General features: G+C 35.5%; 1 protein-coding gene across 6 annotated transcripts in view; it reads left to right on the top strand.

Annotated features, from left to right (window-relative positions):
* The window catches only part of tbc1d1 (TBC1 (tre-2/USP6, BUB2, cdc16) domain family, member 1), a 74633-nt gene that overhangs the window by 24466 nt on the left and 34181 nt on the right, over window positions 1-15986 (top strand). For 4 of the 6 annotated variants that reach the window (XM_051912192.1, XM_051912276.1, XM_051912459.1 and 1 more), the window contains 11 exons: window positions 5214-5303; window positions 6037-6141; window positions 7012-7144; window positions 8174-8265; window positions 8841-8951; window positions 9106-9216; window positions 10222-10308; window positions 11579-11859; window positions 13614-13712; window positions 15054-15173; window positions 15654-15790. In XM_051912192.1, the coding sequence (XP_051768152.1) occupies window positions 5214-5303; window positions 6037-6141; window positions 7012-7144; window positions 8174-8265; window positions 8841-8951; window positions 9106-9216; window positions 10222-10308; window positions 11579-11859; window positions 13614-13712; window positions 15054-15173; window positions 15654-15790 (1366 nt within the window). Of the gene's footprint in view, window positions 1-3498; window positions 3547-5213; window positions 5304-6036; window positions 6142-7011; window positions 7145-8173; window positions 8266-8840; window positions 8952-9105; window positions 9217-10221; window positions 10309-11578; window positions 11860-13613; window positions 13713-15053; window positions 15174-15653; window positions 15791-15986 lie in introns of those variants that run through there. The other 2 variants (XM_051912620.1, XM_051912370.1) reach the window with 2 other exon arrangements.

Genomic DNA, 15986 nt, shown 5'->3' with positions numbered 1-15986 from the left:
AACTGCCTCAAATGGACTATTAAAAACAAAAAGAAAGCAGTGTCTGAAGACTTCAATCGATTTTTATTGGTTGAAATGAAATGAGAATATCTTGTGTTTTTCCGTGGGTGCTCGGTGGCTGGGCACCTATGCTGATGATTATTGTTAAATTAATTCTGAATATAATTTAAAGGATATTTTCAGCACAAGATAAAAGCTTGGCGATGCACAGCTTGCATTGAACTGTATTTTCATCTATCTTGTCACAGTGAAAGCCAGACGTTCTCTGTCACGTCTTTTGATGCATGCTGTGGCAAGCTAAACAACCAGAGCTCAGGGCGCCGCCCAAAGTGCTGCTATAACCAATCAGGAGAAGAATAAATAAAAACATTTCGATCATCGTTTACATGATCGATCGTCGCTCGAGTACTCGATCGCTGTTGCACATCCCTATTTATTACAGTATTAATAATATTACATGCCTTATCTCTTAAAAATGCACATTTGACAGTAGCTTGAGTTGACAGTAGTAGTAGCTTGAGTTGGGATGCAGATGTAAATTTATGTTCTTTAACAAAAACATTAACATCTGCAAAAATTGTAACAATCAAATTTTTATATGGTAAAATTTAAATATTCTGACTGTTTAAATTTAAATATTTAAATACTCTGACTAAAATTGACCATTGGTCTTCCATAGTAGCATAGGCCTATATTTAGATCATGACAGCCACAGTTAAAGGATTAGTTCACTTTCAAATGAAAATTAGCCCAACATTTACTTACCCTCAAGCCATCCTAGGTGTATATGACTTTCTTCATTCTGATGAACACAATCAGAGAAATATTAATAAATATCCTGATGCATCCAAGCTTTATAATGGCAGTGAACAGGGTTCACGAGTATGAGCTGAAGAAAGTGTCTCCATCCACATCCATCCATCATAAATGTGCACTCCACATGGCTCCGGGGGGTTAATAAAGGCCTTCTGAAGTGAAGCGATGCGTTTGTGTAAAAAAAAAAAAAAATCCATATTTAACAAGTTACGAAGTAAAATATCTAGCTTCTGCTAGACCGACTTCATATAATATTTTTCAAATTCACTTAATGAATAAGTTTAGTTGTGTCTCAACATATGCATTGGGATGTGTTGCTTATGAGTTAGTTGGCAATACACAGTCCTTCACTGAGGTTACTAAGCATTCACAGGGTCACAAAGAACAACAGCTCTTATGCCTTTGTTTAGTGCAGGCCCTTTTGTTTGTTCTTATGTGAATCACATCTAGATCCGTTTCACATTGACCTTTTTCAACATAAAATCCTAAAATCCTTTCCTAACATAATCCACAAAACAGATTTTAGTTGAAATGCTGTCTTTGTTCATGAAAAACTCACGACTCAAGATTATATGATGATTCTTCCAAAAATTGCACTGAAGTGAACATGTATAACTCACAAACATCTCTGAAGCCATGCAGAAACCTGTTTGGACGTCTGCTAAAGGCTTTCAAAGAAAGATCTTAATAGTTTTCTCTGTAGAGATACAACTAAACATTTTAAAGTGTGTGTTCTGTGGTGTTATCAACATGTCTTGTGGTAATTGTGACGCTTGTAAGTGTGTGAGGGGTCAGCATGCCTTACCCCTGTGTGCACACATGCATATGCATGTATGGACATTTGTGCAGGTGTGTATCTGTATGTGACTTTTTTATGGACATTTTTTGAGTCACACTATGAGGCAATTTCTCTATTTCTTCTTCTCTCACTCTTTTTCTCTCTGTCTGTTTCTGTTTCTCACTTGAATTCCATGTTGTTGAATTCCGTGTTGTAGCCTGAAGCATAGGTTTACATTCTCATTAAACAAGTCTGTGCTAAAATCGTTACTGCTTCGTTTCACACAAATCTGTACTCCCGTAATATTGTTAAATATTATTACAAATTAAAATAACCATTTGAATATATTTTACAATATAATGTATTCCTGTGAAATAGAAATCTTTTGTAATATTATAAATGTCTTTACTGTCACTTTTGATCAATTTGATGCAAAAGAAAGAAAAATCATACTGACCCCAAACTTAAACTGAAACCCAAACCCGGCCTGTACCTGAGTTCGTTTAATCCGACCCGACTGGTACAGTTAGATTTTAAGCCCGAACCAGTCCATTTCTCAAAGCAAATACCTTTTTGCAATATGCTGTTGCATGCAACGATGAGTAAACAAATACATGTAAACAAACAGAGTTTCATCAAGACGCAGTGGCTTCCTCATCAGTCAGCACACTGAGAAAAAGATAAAAAGTACGTACTTACCAATTATGAAACTTTTCTAGGTGAACAGGTGTAACAGTCACATAAATTCCTCTGGAACTCAAAAAAAAGTATGCGCAGTGTTGGCAGTAACGTGTCCTTTTCATCTTCCATTCTGTGTTTTGCTTGCCGTCTGCTGTGTTGTGACCTAAAGAGTGAGCAAAAGCACATGTGCAAAACAGTTTTGTATAAGTTTTATATATATACATTTAATCAAAAGTTAAAAAAAATATATTTTTTGATATATATATATATATATATATATATATATATATATATATATATATATATATATATATATATAAATGTGTCAAACCAAAAATTATTCAGACATTTTTGATTATATTTTTACTAGTGGGTGCAGGACACTAAAGTTCATTTATGTAAGTGAGGATAGCAAAATAAAGTAAACTGTGACATATTATACCCAAAAATTCTTCATACAGTGGACTACCAGTAAAATTTATAAAAATTTGGAACCAAAAATTATTCAGACACTTTGACCTGACCATGTTTTGCTTAAGTGTTATCTGACATAATTAAGATAATTTTTTTCTGACACTTTCATTTTTTTTTTTAACTCTTGTCATATATTTTATTACCATTTTTTTAACTATATTGAATAAACTTTATTATTCAATTAAATGTTCAAGGTGTCTGAATAAATTTTGGTTTAACTGTGATATATATATATATATATATATATAAATAAACATTTTATAATTTTTTGTAAATATATGTTTTTTAAAATATGTATTTAAAAAAATTTATATATATATATATATACATTAGTGCTGTCATCGTTAACGCATGCGATTCATTTTTTTTTTCTAGTTTAACTCATTAAAAATATTAACGCAGCATCCATTTTTCTCTGTCATCCTTTGGCTAGAATTACAATATATGATCACGCTCTTATTCATGCAACTGCTTTTAGACCATTTAAACGTGCCAAAAGAGAAAAAGAGAACGCACTGTCTGTGAATGTCCTGTCACACACATGACGCACAGAAAGATGCGCCACTGTGCGCCTAAATAGAGTTCTCTGTCACGCTTGAACAATAACACGCACAATAATGCCAAAAATATCCGTTTTGTTGAGTATCCTCATAAGAGCAGCCTTGAATGAGTTAAATAAAGTCTTTAGCTGTGAGAAAGTGGGACGCATGTGAAATCTGTGTCATGTGCAGCAGAGGCAGTTGTTGAAGTGACAGCAACCATTGCTGTCTGTCATTGAAGATAATGAAGGAACAAAGGTAACAGAGAAAATTAATCACTTCTGTTGACTAAAGAACTTTTGTAACTTTAATAATGATTATCCATATTTAATTTAGGCTATAAATTATGCAGTGCAGACTGTTTGGTAACTTTATTCAATTTCTGTATTTTTCCTATCTGTTATACAGGTAGGAAAGGCACAGGTAAATGTGACATTTATTATGGGTTTATGTGAGGATTGTTCTAAGTTCACTTAAATTAAAAGTTGTTGTATTTTTGAAGCCTAATAAATGTAAGAAATGATATAGCTTTCAATTACACTGTAATGTTGAATGGCTATAATTCATGTGTGTGTGTGTGTGTGTATATATATATATATATATATATATATGTATGTATGTATATGTATGTATATGTATGTATGTATGTATTTAACTTTTACGCAATGGGCTCTCGTTCGGTCGCATCACAATAGACGCCACGCAACCCTAACCCTGAAGCTATTTATGAAACATTAACCCGACCTGAAACCCACAAGTTTTTCGGCACCCGTTGGGCTCAGGTCATGTAGCAGACCTCTAAAATAGATATATTTAGCTGGCAGAGCAGAGCAACAATACACAGTTTACATCAAATTGTATGGTACCTTCATGATGTTTCTAATTAGCTAGTTAGGTTAGACTAATTATTTCATGATTTATTTTATGTAGTTTGATTAGTGCACATGAACATGTTTGTATTTATATGGGGAGTCACAGGGGTTGCACACTTTTATATTGTTATAGTTTGATCCAAAGGCACACAGAGTTAAAATGTGGATTGTGCTGTGTAATTTATTATTAAAAGATGCACACTACAAGATCTGATCAGCACTTCCTGTTTCTCTGACTGACAGGAAGCTGTCAGCTCCTTATCAGGAAATTACATAGCAACGAGGAGCATCACAGTTAGCAGTTTTAAAATAATTACTGAATTGCCTGCAGAAGCAGCTCCAGTGTTATGAAATTACATTGTGGTCACAGTGTTCCAGTTTTGTTTTCATTCTTTTCTTGATAAGGAAGTCACATCAAATGTGTGGTGATGTGTTTGCTATTGTGTCATTTTTTTATTTTAGAAACTGAGTAACCATCCATAGCGGAAGCAATGGTCACAGTGTGCGCTTGTGTTTTTAATGTTCTCTAAAGTTGTGAACAGTCAGTGATCCTATCATTGGTCCTATCCTGTACTTTATTCAGTGGCTGTGCTGCAAAATAAATGATATTTTAGGCGAGTTATGAGTTTGAAGACTGAATTGAATGTATTATATAGAACCCAGTCTCTTTCATCACGCTGCACGCAGAAAGAATACCCGATGAATATCCTGGATGAAAGAATGCTCAGTGTATCTAAAATTATGAAGTTATGATCTCATCTGTAGTACTACAGAGGAAAACTGGAGGCAGGTCAAATTAATATATGTGGTTGCACAGAGGTGTAGTCTCGCAGAGCAAATATGTGCATGATCATGTAGTGAAACCTAAAACTCTTTCACACACACACTGATTTGAATTTCAGACATGTTGTTTAGACTGTAAAACAGCCTCAGCTCTGACATCATTTGGTCAGCATCCCAGGAAGAGCTATAATTAATGGCTTAAATTTCACTCTACATCATTTTTATCTACACATGCATATTAATTTATTAATGTATGTCTGTCTGTTGCAGATTGGGCGCTCTCAGATCTTTCTCGTCAGTCCCGACACTAAGAAAGTGGCCATAGAGAAGAGCTTCAGAGAGATTTCCTTCTGTTCTCAGGTCTGTTTCGTCACATTGACGCTGAGCTGTTGTTATGGCCAGTTAATTATCTTATGTCTACATAATGACTTTGTCAAATAGAAATCTGATCAACAATCCGGCATGATTGAGCAAGATTTCAAGCTAGCTGAATTCATAGAATAATTAACGTAGCTGAAAAGAAATCAGCCCTTTGTCTTTGCGCTTGTCCAGACCTGTTTTCTAAATATTCTTATTCACATGCTGCATCATAGTATTTAGACATTTGCCAAATCAGGTATTGTAGCCTGTTAGTGGGTGGTTCACAATGTAAAAAGTTGTACTTCTATTATAGTATTTATACACTATCATTCAAAAGTTTGGGGTCAGTAATTGATAATAAATAAGCAATGTTTCTTGAGCAGCAAATCAGCATATTAGAATGATTTCTAAAGGATCATGTGACACTGAAGACGAGTAATGGCTGCTGAAAATTCAGCTTTGCTATCACAGGAATAGATTACATTGTAAAATATATTAGGAAACAGTAAATTTAAATTGTAATAATATTTCACAATATTACTTTTATTGTATTTTCGACAAAATAAATGCAGTTGTGGTGAGCATAAGACACTTCTTTGAAAAACATTAAAAAAATCCTACTGACCCCAAACTTTAGAACAGTAGTGTAGTTGTCTAGTTGACCCATTACAAGAGGCTCTTTGGTTCTTTTTTCCCCTTATGAATTTCAGTTTCTCTTTCTTTCTTTATTTAGGGTATTCGTCACGTGGACCACTTTGGCTTCATATGCAGAGAGTCTGTGGAATGTGGAGGCTGCCAGTTTGTTTGCTATGTTTTTCAGTGTGCTAATGAAGCTCTGGTGAGAACTATGCATGAATAGATGGAGGGGTGAAAACATTGTTTCCATCTGAAGAACATATTCAGAATAGTTCCTTGTAGGGTGTACTCACACTAGGCACGGTTGCCTTGAACCGAGCCCAAACGCGAATGTGCCCCCTCTCCACTCCCCCGCTGGCCCGCACTCACATTGCATTTAACGTTCCAAGCCGGAGCATGCTTACATCATATACGATGCAACTTTTTGAATGGAAGAAAACAGGAAGAAATGCACTTTCGCTAAGACACTGCCTAATATATTTATCATTTATGCCGCACAGTGATTTTCACTTGATTGTGCTGGAGGATTATTATTACAAAGGCAGCTGACGTTAATGGAGGAATTTGCAGCTTTACTCACAAACTACAATTCCTGTTCATCAATGAGGTGAAAACCAGACCCGTTATAAAACCAGATACACTCAAATTAATTACATGAATTGATAAGTGTACTATCAGAGTAGTAATAAAGATGTTTGCCGTCGTAAAGATGATAGTAGTGCACACAGAAGTAGTAGCTGTTCTGCGCTCGGCCACGGTTCAGAGCGCCTAGTGTGAGTACACCCTTAGAGAGGACAGAAAAATGATGATCCTTTGATAATGATCTTTTTCAGTCAAGCGAGGATGAAAATACAAAGTGTTATAACACAGAGAACAATGCTTTCACATCGGAAACCAAATGGATATGACATGTTGCAAATATTTGGAAATATTTCATGGAATTATTTCAATCCCTTCAAGCGATTTACAGCTATAAATAGTCAGAATACTTCCACGGAATGCAGTTATTGTTTTATAAACTCTTTCCAAACTGTCAAGTGAAATGCTCAGAATGTCACTCTTTCATGTTCAGGTGGATGAGATCATGTTGACTTTAAAGCAGGCGTTCTCTGTGGCCGCCCTCCAGCAGAACAGTAGGACCCAGAGTCAGCAGTGTGACAGCTGTCCCCTGCAGCAGCTGCACAAACTGTGTGACAGAATAGAGGGTGAGACGTCTACTGTTCATCATATCACTCAAGTCTATCGTGTTTTATCTCTGTATCAGTCCATTGCTCTTTCTTTTTGTATCCCTTCATGTTTTGCACCTGTCAAAGGTCTCAAGTAACAAAACTTCTAGTGCACACACTCACATTTATTTGGGACACATTTATTGGTTCCTTGTACACTAAAGGGATAGTTCATTCAACAAGTAAAATTCTAGCATCACTTCCTTTTTCCTTGGATCACAAAAAGGAGATAGTTTGAAAAAATGTTCCCTCTCCTTTTTCCATACTATAAAAACATATAGACTACCATTCAATGGTTTGGGGGTTGGAAGATTTTTCCCTTGAAGTCACATGATCCTTCAGAAATCATTCTAATGAATTGATTTGGTGCTCAAGTATCATTTCTTATTATCAGTGTTAAAACAGTTGTGCTGCTTAATATTTTGTGGAAATGGTAATACATTTTTTCAGGATTCTTTGATGAATAAAAATTTCAAAAGAACAGCATTTATTTGTAATATATTTTTTTTGTGTAAGTTTACTGTCACTTTTGATTATTCATTTCTTTAAAAGATAAAAATCTACTGTAGTGTAGCATGTAGTCATTCAGCTTCAGGAAGCTAAAAAAAAGTCATAAAAATCATATAAATCTGTTTTATAGTACTTCTTATGATGCTTTTTTTTCCCCTTTTTTGGTCTTTGGTGACTATATGCTTTCATTTTATGGAAAAAGTAGTCTGATTTTAAATACATTATCCCCTTTTGTGCTCCATTGAAGAAAGAAAATCACACTGGTTTCGGTTTGGAATCAAATTTGGGTTAATTATGACAGAATTTTAGTTTTTAAGCTAACTATTCATTATACACACCCTAACTTAACCATAATGATGGCAGAATTTAAAAATTGTTTATTCAGAACATGAATTAGGAGGTTAGAACAGATTTTCAATTCCCAGATTTCATTTCAGAGTTCTGCGGGCTGCACCAGTACATACTTTGTGCATGGCATGACACTGTGTTTATGTGCAGGTCTACATCCATCCAAAGCTAAGTTGGAACTGCAGAAGCATTTGGCATGTCTGGATAATCAGGAGCAGGCAGCTGTGTTTGAGAGCACCATGGTGAGTTATTTCAATTTTAAAACCGCTATAACACTACACAAATACGCTTTAGCTCCCCGGTTCTTTGGATTAGCAGTGTGTGTCAAATCCTTTAAGTGTGGCATTCGAGGAATGTGTGTTTTTCTTTTCAGAGGGTGTGACTAGTATAAATTAAACCAGTTAGTCCACTAGTCTTGCATCCTGAAACCACAGTCAACCTGAATGACTGAATATTTATCAACCTGATAAATGGACCCATATCCTTAGAGCATTAACTGTTTTTCTCCTTTACTTTTAGATAATGGTTTAAATTTAATATCAGCTTTGAGGGTGCAACAAACAGACAGTTGTCTTTACAATATTGATTATTATATAATTGATTTAAATATTCTGTTTTTACATAATTTTTATATATGTAATATTTTTTGTCACCTTAAAATGCTCAGACTAGCTGAAATTTGTGTCTTTGTGTAAATAGTGTAATAAATGAGTAAATTCCTTGAGCTCTCTCTGAGCATGTTTGTGTTTTGTAAGATCGCTGATGCCACCTTGTGGGAATTTTGAGAAATAAAACCTTTGTTTGTGTTTTTGAACAGAAAGCCAGGCCTAAGTCGGATCAGGAAGAGAATGAGTTTGTTGTGTCATGTCTAAGACGACTGTATGAGGACAGACAAAAGACACACACACACAATGGACAAACAAAAAAAGTACACCTCCATTTAATTAATTAAGATCTATTTGAACGCTCCCATTTTATTAGTCTGTTTTAAACTTGAATATCACAGCTGGGATCTTGGAGTATTTGGTGTGAATGCCTGTCCGTATGCAGTGCTGTATACATGTATGTGTTTGACTTCTCAGGAGGTTGCTGTGAATGCTGATAGCAGTGTGAGTTCCAGTCGCGTGCGTCTGGAAGAGTTCAAGACTAGAGCAAAAAGGTCCCTCACTGAATCACTGGAAGGGATCTGGAAGGTACGCAAGCATTTTACAATTTTTGAATGTTACAGTTTTTACAGTATGTGCATCTAACATTCAAGGAATGCAGTCCTCGTATGGGACTTATAGTGTGTAGCAAGATATGTGCTGTAGCTTCAGTATAGGTCCAAAATGAACAAAAGAACTTAAAGGGTTAGTTCACCCAAAAATGAAAATTCTGTCATTAATTACTCACCCTCAAGTCGTTCCAAACCCGTAAGACCTTTGTTCATCTTCGGAACACAAATTAAGATGAAATTTTGGATGAAATCCGAGAGCTCTCTGACTCGTCCATAGATAGAAATATAATCAACACTTTCAAGGTCCAGAAAGGTACTAAAGACATCGTTAAAAAAGTTGACGTGACTCCAGTGGTTCAACCTTAATTTTATGAAAACAAAACAAAAATAACGACTTTATTCAACAATATATTCTCTTCTGTGTCATTCTCCTATGCTGTTTACTGTCAGTGCTTCCAGGTTCTACGTCAGAACACTGACTCATTATTGGCCGGCTTCTGCATCAGCATCACACACATGCATTGTGCTGCTCACGTGAACAGTGTTGGCCAATACTGAGCCGGCGTTCTGACGTAGAACCTGGAAGCGCTGAATGTAAACAGCATAGAAGTATGACATGATTGTTGAATAAAGTTGTTATTTTTGTTTTGAATTTTTGCACAAAAAGTATTCTCATGAACATTCTCTGAACCACTGTAGTCACATGGACTATTTTAATGATGTCTTTAGTACCTTTCTGGACCTTGAAAGTGGTGGTTAAATTGCTGTCTATGGAGGAGTCAGAGAGGTCTCGGATTTAATCAAAAATATCTTAATTTGTGTTTCGAAGTTGAACGAAGGTCTTACGGGTTTGGGATGACACGAGGGTAAGTAATTAATGACAGAATTTTCATTTTTGGGTGAACTAACCATTTAACTATAATAGTGTTTATAGTTCCATAAAAATATAATTTATGGAAAAATGTATGTCTCCATGTAATAGGGCGGCAGCAAGTCCAAATCCCAGAGGGAGAACAGTGAAGGAGAGAGCAACTCCTCCAGCTCCATCACACTGAACAGCACATATCAGGTACAACACTCACATCATCAATATATTTTCTGTCATAATGTCATATAGGACTGGACAATATTTTGAATATCCACAATAAATTTGTGATTTTGTTGAGGAAGTAAAATTAAGCAAATATATATACTAATATTTGGCCATTTGCTTGGCGAATGATCAGAAACAGATAAAATTTGCAATCCTTGTTTCATGGCTTGCATCTATGAAAAAATCTAGTCTTTCAATGAAAAATCTTTCAGCAGCATAACTCCACTCTTCAGTGTCCCGTGATCCTTCAGATATCATTCTAATATGCTGATTTGCCGCATTTCTTATTTTTATTGGTGTTGGAAAAAGTTGTGCCGCTTAATATTTTTGTGGAAACTAACTGTAAACTTTTTTTTATCAGGATTCTTTGCTGAATAGAAAGTTCAAAAGAAGAGTGTTTATTTGAAGTAGAAAACTTTTGTAACCTTATTAATGGCTTTACTTTCATTTTTGATCAATTTAATGAATCTTTTCTGAATAAAATTAATTCTTAGTAATTAAAAAAAAAAAAAAAAAAACTATCTGACCCCAAACTTGTGAATGGTAGTGCAAAATGTGTAGGATAAAATGACCTGCCAGTCTATTATTCTGATTATTTTATGGTTAGCACCTTATTAGCCTATATTTAAAGGGATAGTTGACCCAAAAATGAAAATTCTGTCGTCATTTACTCACCCTCATATTGTTCCATACCTGTATGACTTTCTTTCTTCTGTGGAATACAAGAGAAGGTATTTTGAAGTATGTTTGGAACTAAACAGTTTTAGTTCCCATTGATGTCCATTGTATGGCCAAAAATACAATGGAAGCAAATGGGAACCAACATTATTTGGTTACCCGCATTCTTCAAAATATCTTCTTTTGTGTGCAGCAGAACAAAAAAACTGCATACAGGTTTGGAATGACATGAGGGCAGGTAAATTATGACAGAATTTTAATTTTTGAGTCAACTATCCCTTTAACCATAGCATCTTTGAGGAACTTAATACTTATAGTATAATGGTGTCAACAGCAGTATGACTAAGTGCTCAATAAATAATTGAATTTATAAGTGCTAATAATCACAATGCTGTTTTACAACTTTGTATTTCAGTGATTTTAGAGCTAGAGCTATCTGTCATATAAAATGTCTTCATATAAAAAGTTATAATAACTCACATGAACTTACTGTCTTTACAAGGTTTTTTTGTTTCAAGAATGATTTATTCCATCATAGTTGTTGACATTTTCTGTTTTGTTTTTTAAGGAAACATCACTGGAGGAGCCCCTCTGCTCTCTCCTAACCTCCAGTCCACTCCGCTCTCACAATTCCACAGGGGATCTAAAGCGTCTAGAAGGCTCAGCGAGAGGTCAGGAGGATCCTGAGAGCCCGCCTCAGGGTTTCAGGAGACGTGCAAGCACAATTAGTCATTCTCCCATGCTGTCGTCCTCTGAGCCAAGCCTCCCCCCTCTACAACCTACTGCCGCCACCAAGCCCAAACTGGTCCGACACTACTCCGTCAGCACAGACTCCCCACACCAGAGCAAGTGAGAGCAACAGCTACAGATCTGATCTGTATACCATGCTTTTTAACTTGCTATTGTTATTTTATTCTCTTCCGAGCACCGGGACAACTCACTGGTGTTGCACAATGGATGCGTCATTTTGTACTCTTTTGCTCAAGGCAGCAGCACAAACAGTAAATCACTATACAGGCAAAAGTTCCCTTCAGGAATAAATAAAGTGGCATCAATGGGCCTGTTTATACCTGGTCACTTCATGCTTTTTTTTCTGACGGCTATCCGATCGTGAAAATGCCAGGCGTAAAAGCCCCCTGAAACGCATTAGAGACTGATTTAAATCTGATCACTCAAACCACTTAAGGAGGTGGTTTGAGACACATTCCAGATGAAACTGGACAAGTGTAAATGGGTCTGGTTTTTGAAGCCACATATGTAAATTTTACTCCTCCTAAAATAAACGTGAGTGCATGTTATAGGCTACCGGGTCCCGGTAGTCAAATACGACAGCGCTACTGCAACACGCATATTCACAGATATGACCCACTGCAGATGAGTAGCTCTTCAGCAAGCCAACGCGCCAACTGCCGGAAATGAAAATGAAAGTTCAGCGATGCATCCTAGAGCTCAACAAATAATCATCTTTATTAAAAATAGTGAAACTAAATGATCTTACCAGTGCTGATACCGCTTTCTCTCCTACTGTGGTCTTTGATCTTGAAATTAGCTGATGATAAATAAATTGCAGCTCATATCTGTTGTTTTCGTTGATGTAAACTCTGTTAAATTCGCATATAATGCGGGAATTGAAGATTGGATTTATATTTGTTTTGCAGAGACACACTTATGTGGTCAAGTGTAAATGAAAGAGATTTAACAAAACATAGCTTTTTTTAACGAACAGTAAAAACGCATGAAGTCACCAGGTGTAAACAGGCCAAATAAGTTTGAAGATTGGTGTTTGACAAAAAAAAATTGCAAAAAGTGTAATCTATATTATATTTTTCTATATGAAGCATAGACTTTGTTAGACTTTATTCTAGCCACACAACAAACATTTTATAGAAAAATCTTCTAACCTAGGGTGAAGTCAATATGTGTATTAATAACAGCCTCCAGAGTCATAGCACCTGTGTGTGTACTCATAGAAAACAATGTGTTCGAATTTTAAAGATGTGGTATGTGCAAACCCCTTGAGACACTGCTGTGGGAACATGAGCATTTCATATTCGTCGCCCCTCTCACAGTTTCGTTTTTTTACACACACACACACCCCCAGTTGGGGTTTATTAAAGTTTATTCTCTGCTATCTGCATCACCATAAAAGTAACTTTTTGAAGTATTAAAATCATTGAGTTATCACAAGCCCTTGCAGTATGCATGTTGTGATATGTACATTGGCAATATTTCAATAATTTCTATATATAGTGCAGCCCTACTGTGAAAACAAAATGTGGACAAAATCACCAATTGCAAATTCAATTTCTAGTTGTGCATTAAATCTGTGACATCATTCAAACAGAATTAAAAGGTGAATATTTGAATTTTTTACATGTACAGGTATGTACAACATTTGTTAAATGCAAAGTCTGTTTATATGTATATACAGTTACTGTGGGGTGTGTGGAAGTTTTCTGTTCTTACATCATCACATTTCTTAGTCTGTAATGTGAATTCAGTTCATTGTGTGTTCCACTTTTTTTTTTTATTCTGTGTATCTCTGCTTTTGTATCCCTTTGCACCCTCCTTTATCTTTTCCATCCTTTCTGTATTTCCATCAGTCCTTCCTCCCCTCCGGCCTCTTCCTCTCCCGTGTGTCAGCGGCCGTTGAGGCCTCATACTTTTACTCTTGATCTTTTCACCCGGCCCCTCAAGCGGAGGTGAGGTGTGTGTGTGTCTATGTGTCGTCTCTCTGCTTTACTGTCATTCACAAACAGGCCAGGGTGCTTTTTTCCCCATAAAACTGATTTATTGTCAGTTTTTCTTTCCTCTTAATTTTCTGAGCTATCTGTGTAAAAGTTTGTGAAAACACAATGGGGGATTTCACTCAAAATGAACTGCACTTACAGGCTGGTTCTGAGTGCTGTGTTGTTGAGGACGCAGGAGACTACCATGATGTGGCCTGTTAGTCCTCCCCTCTTAATCAGTATTGCGGCCCTGATCAATAGAAAATACACAACATCCCTTTCAAATAAAATACTGTCAGTTTTCTGTAGGCATTAATTGCGTCAGGCAAAAAAATGCTGTTGTTTATGAATCTGATGCATTCTGTAATGAGGCTCATTTGCATAGAGCTAGATTTGCCCCAAAATAACATCAATTTAAATGACTCAAAGTCAACATAATGTCAAAATTGCCCCTTATTTATTTTAGTGTACTTTCAATGGTTGATCAGTTTGTGTTTTTCTTTATAATCTTTCTGCAAAAGATTAGGATTGCGTCAATATAAAAATCTCTATAAAAATAGTGATAAACCATTTATTATTTACATGTTATGGCCGATAAATAAATAGCCAAAATTAAATTTGATACTATTTTGTCTAAACATAAAAAAATAAAACAGTAAAAATTTATTAATTTATTATTATTATAGTGTTTAACACCCACTTTCCACAATCCAGTCAATTCCTGGTGGATAAAATCAAGTCCCAGTACTGGCAATATAATTTTTAATTCGAAAACAGCATTATTACAGTGTTATTTTAGTATTATTTATATACGTTTATAGTATTTATTATTTATTTTGTATTTTGATTTTATTTTTTATATTTTTATTTTTCACTTTAGTGTAAGTTTTAATAACTTTGTGCATTTTTATTACTTTTTTATATTTCTATTTAGCTTTCTATTTATTTTTTAATTTTAGTCCTTAAACTTATTTCAGTGAGGCATAGCAAAATTTCTAATTTCTAAGTTTTTCATTATAATATTAATATTTTATTTTACTTGAGCTTTATTTCATTTAACAAACACAATTTTTAGCATTACTACAGAAGTATATTATATTATATTAATAATAAATTAATTATTATATGAATAAACCACAGGATTTTGCCCATCACATTTAGCACAAATGTGAATTCACCCCAATGTGTTCTCAATTTTGCTCCAACAAGAGCAAGATAGATTTCCCTTTTGTGCTGGTTTCAGTGACTCTCTGTCTCACTCCTTTGCTCTGTGGCCTCTCTCTCTCTCTCTCTTTCTCACGCTCTATCTCTCAGTCCATCAGGGCTGAGTGGCTTTAGAGCGAGATTACACTCCTCCTCCTCTGTTCCAAATTTCCTCAAATTTCTGGCCCCTGTAGTGGAGAGTGATGATACCTGTGACTCTCAGAGGAAGAGGTACTCAGTTTCTTCTTCACATTCTGCCAATCCATCTTTCCATTTTTCTGTCTTCCATCTCTGTTCTTTTTCTGCACCTGCCACAGAGGCAGATGTGGATAAAGACTCATAGGAGTGAATAAAGAATACATTTTCTTGTAATAAATCAGGATGTGCACAGGAAGTCAACTAATCGAGTACTTGTTCTGCAGCTAAGTTTTTGTTAATGTATGTGGGTTTCTTTTCGTTTTTTTTTTGTTTTTTTTAAAAATCAAGAATTACAAAATTACTCAAAATGCCTATTGCTAGTGATGAGTTGGTCTACGATTGCTTTTTAACAGATTTGAAATTGTGTTTGGTCTTATGGAATAGGCTTTCATATCAAATTAATTATGCCGTTTACTCTTACAGAAGTCTGTGACTCCCTTTACTTCTGTCTGTCTGTGTTTGGTTATATTTGTGAATGAATGCCTATGCTTATGTATTTCTGTGTGTGTGTAGTGATGTGGCAGCCCTGTCCAGCCCTGGTGCAGTGTGCGTCGTTGGGGATGACAGTCCATTACGTAGCCGTAGACATTCCTGGAGACAACAGATCTTCTTAAGAGTCGCCACACCACAGAAAGGCTCAGACACCAAAGGTAATACCCTACTTAAATACATCATGTAGGTTACATCAAACATCACCTATATCAACTACACTTAACAGTGTACAGTGCAGTAAGTGCCTCTACATGCTACGGTTACTGTTGGTGTCCTCCAGGTGGTGCTCTTGCTCTTAATGATGCTTAAAGGATTAGTCCACTTTCAAATAAAAATTTCCTGATAATTTACTCA

This window comes from Ctenopharyngodon idella, chromosome 1 (genome assembly GCF_019924925.1).
Source record: "Ctenopharyngodon idella isolate HZGC_01 chromosome 1, HZGC01, whole genome shotgun sequence".
Classification (NCBI taxonomy): Eukaryota; Metazoa; Chordata; class Actinopteri; order Cypriniformes; family Xenocyprididae; genus Ctenopharyngodon; species Ctenopharyngodon idella.
This window is presented reverse-complemented; position numbering and strand designations above follow the sequence as displayed.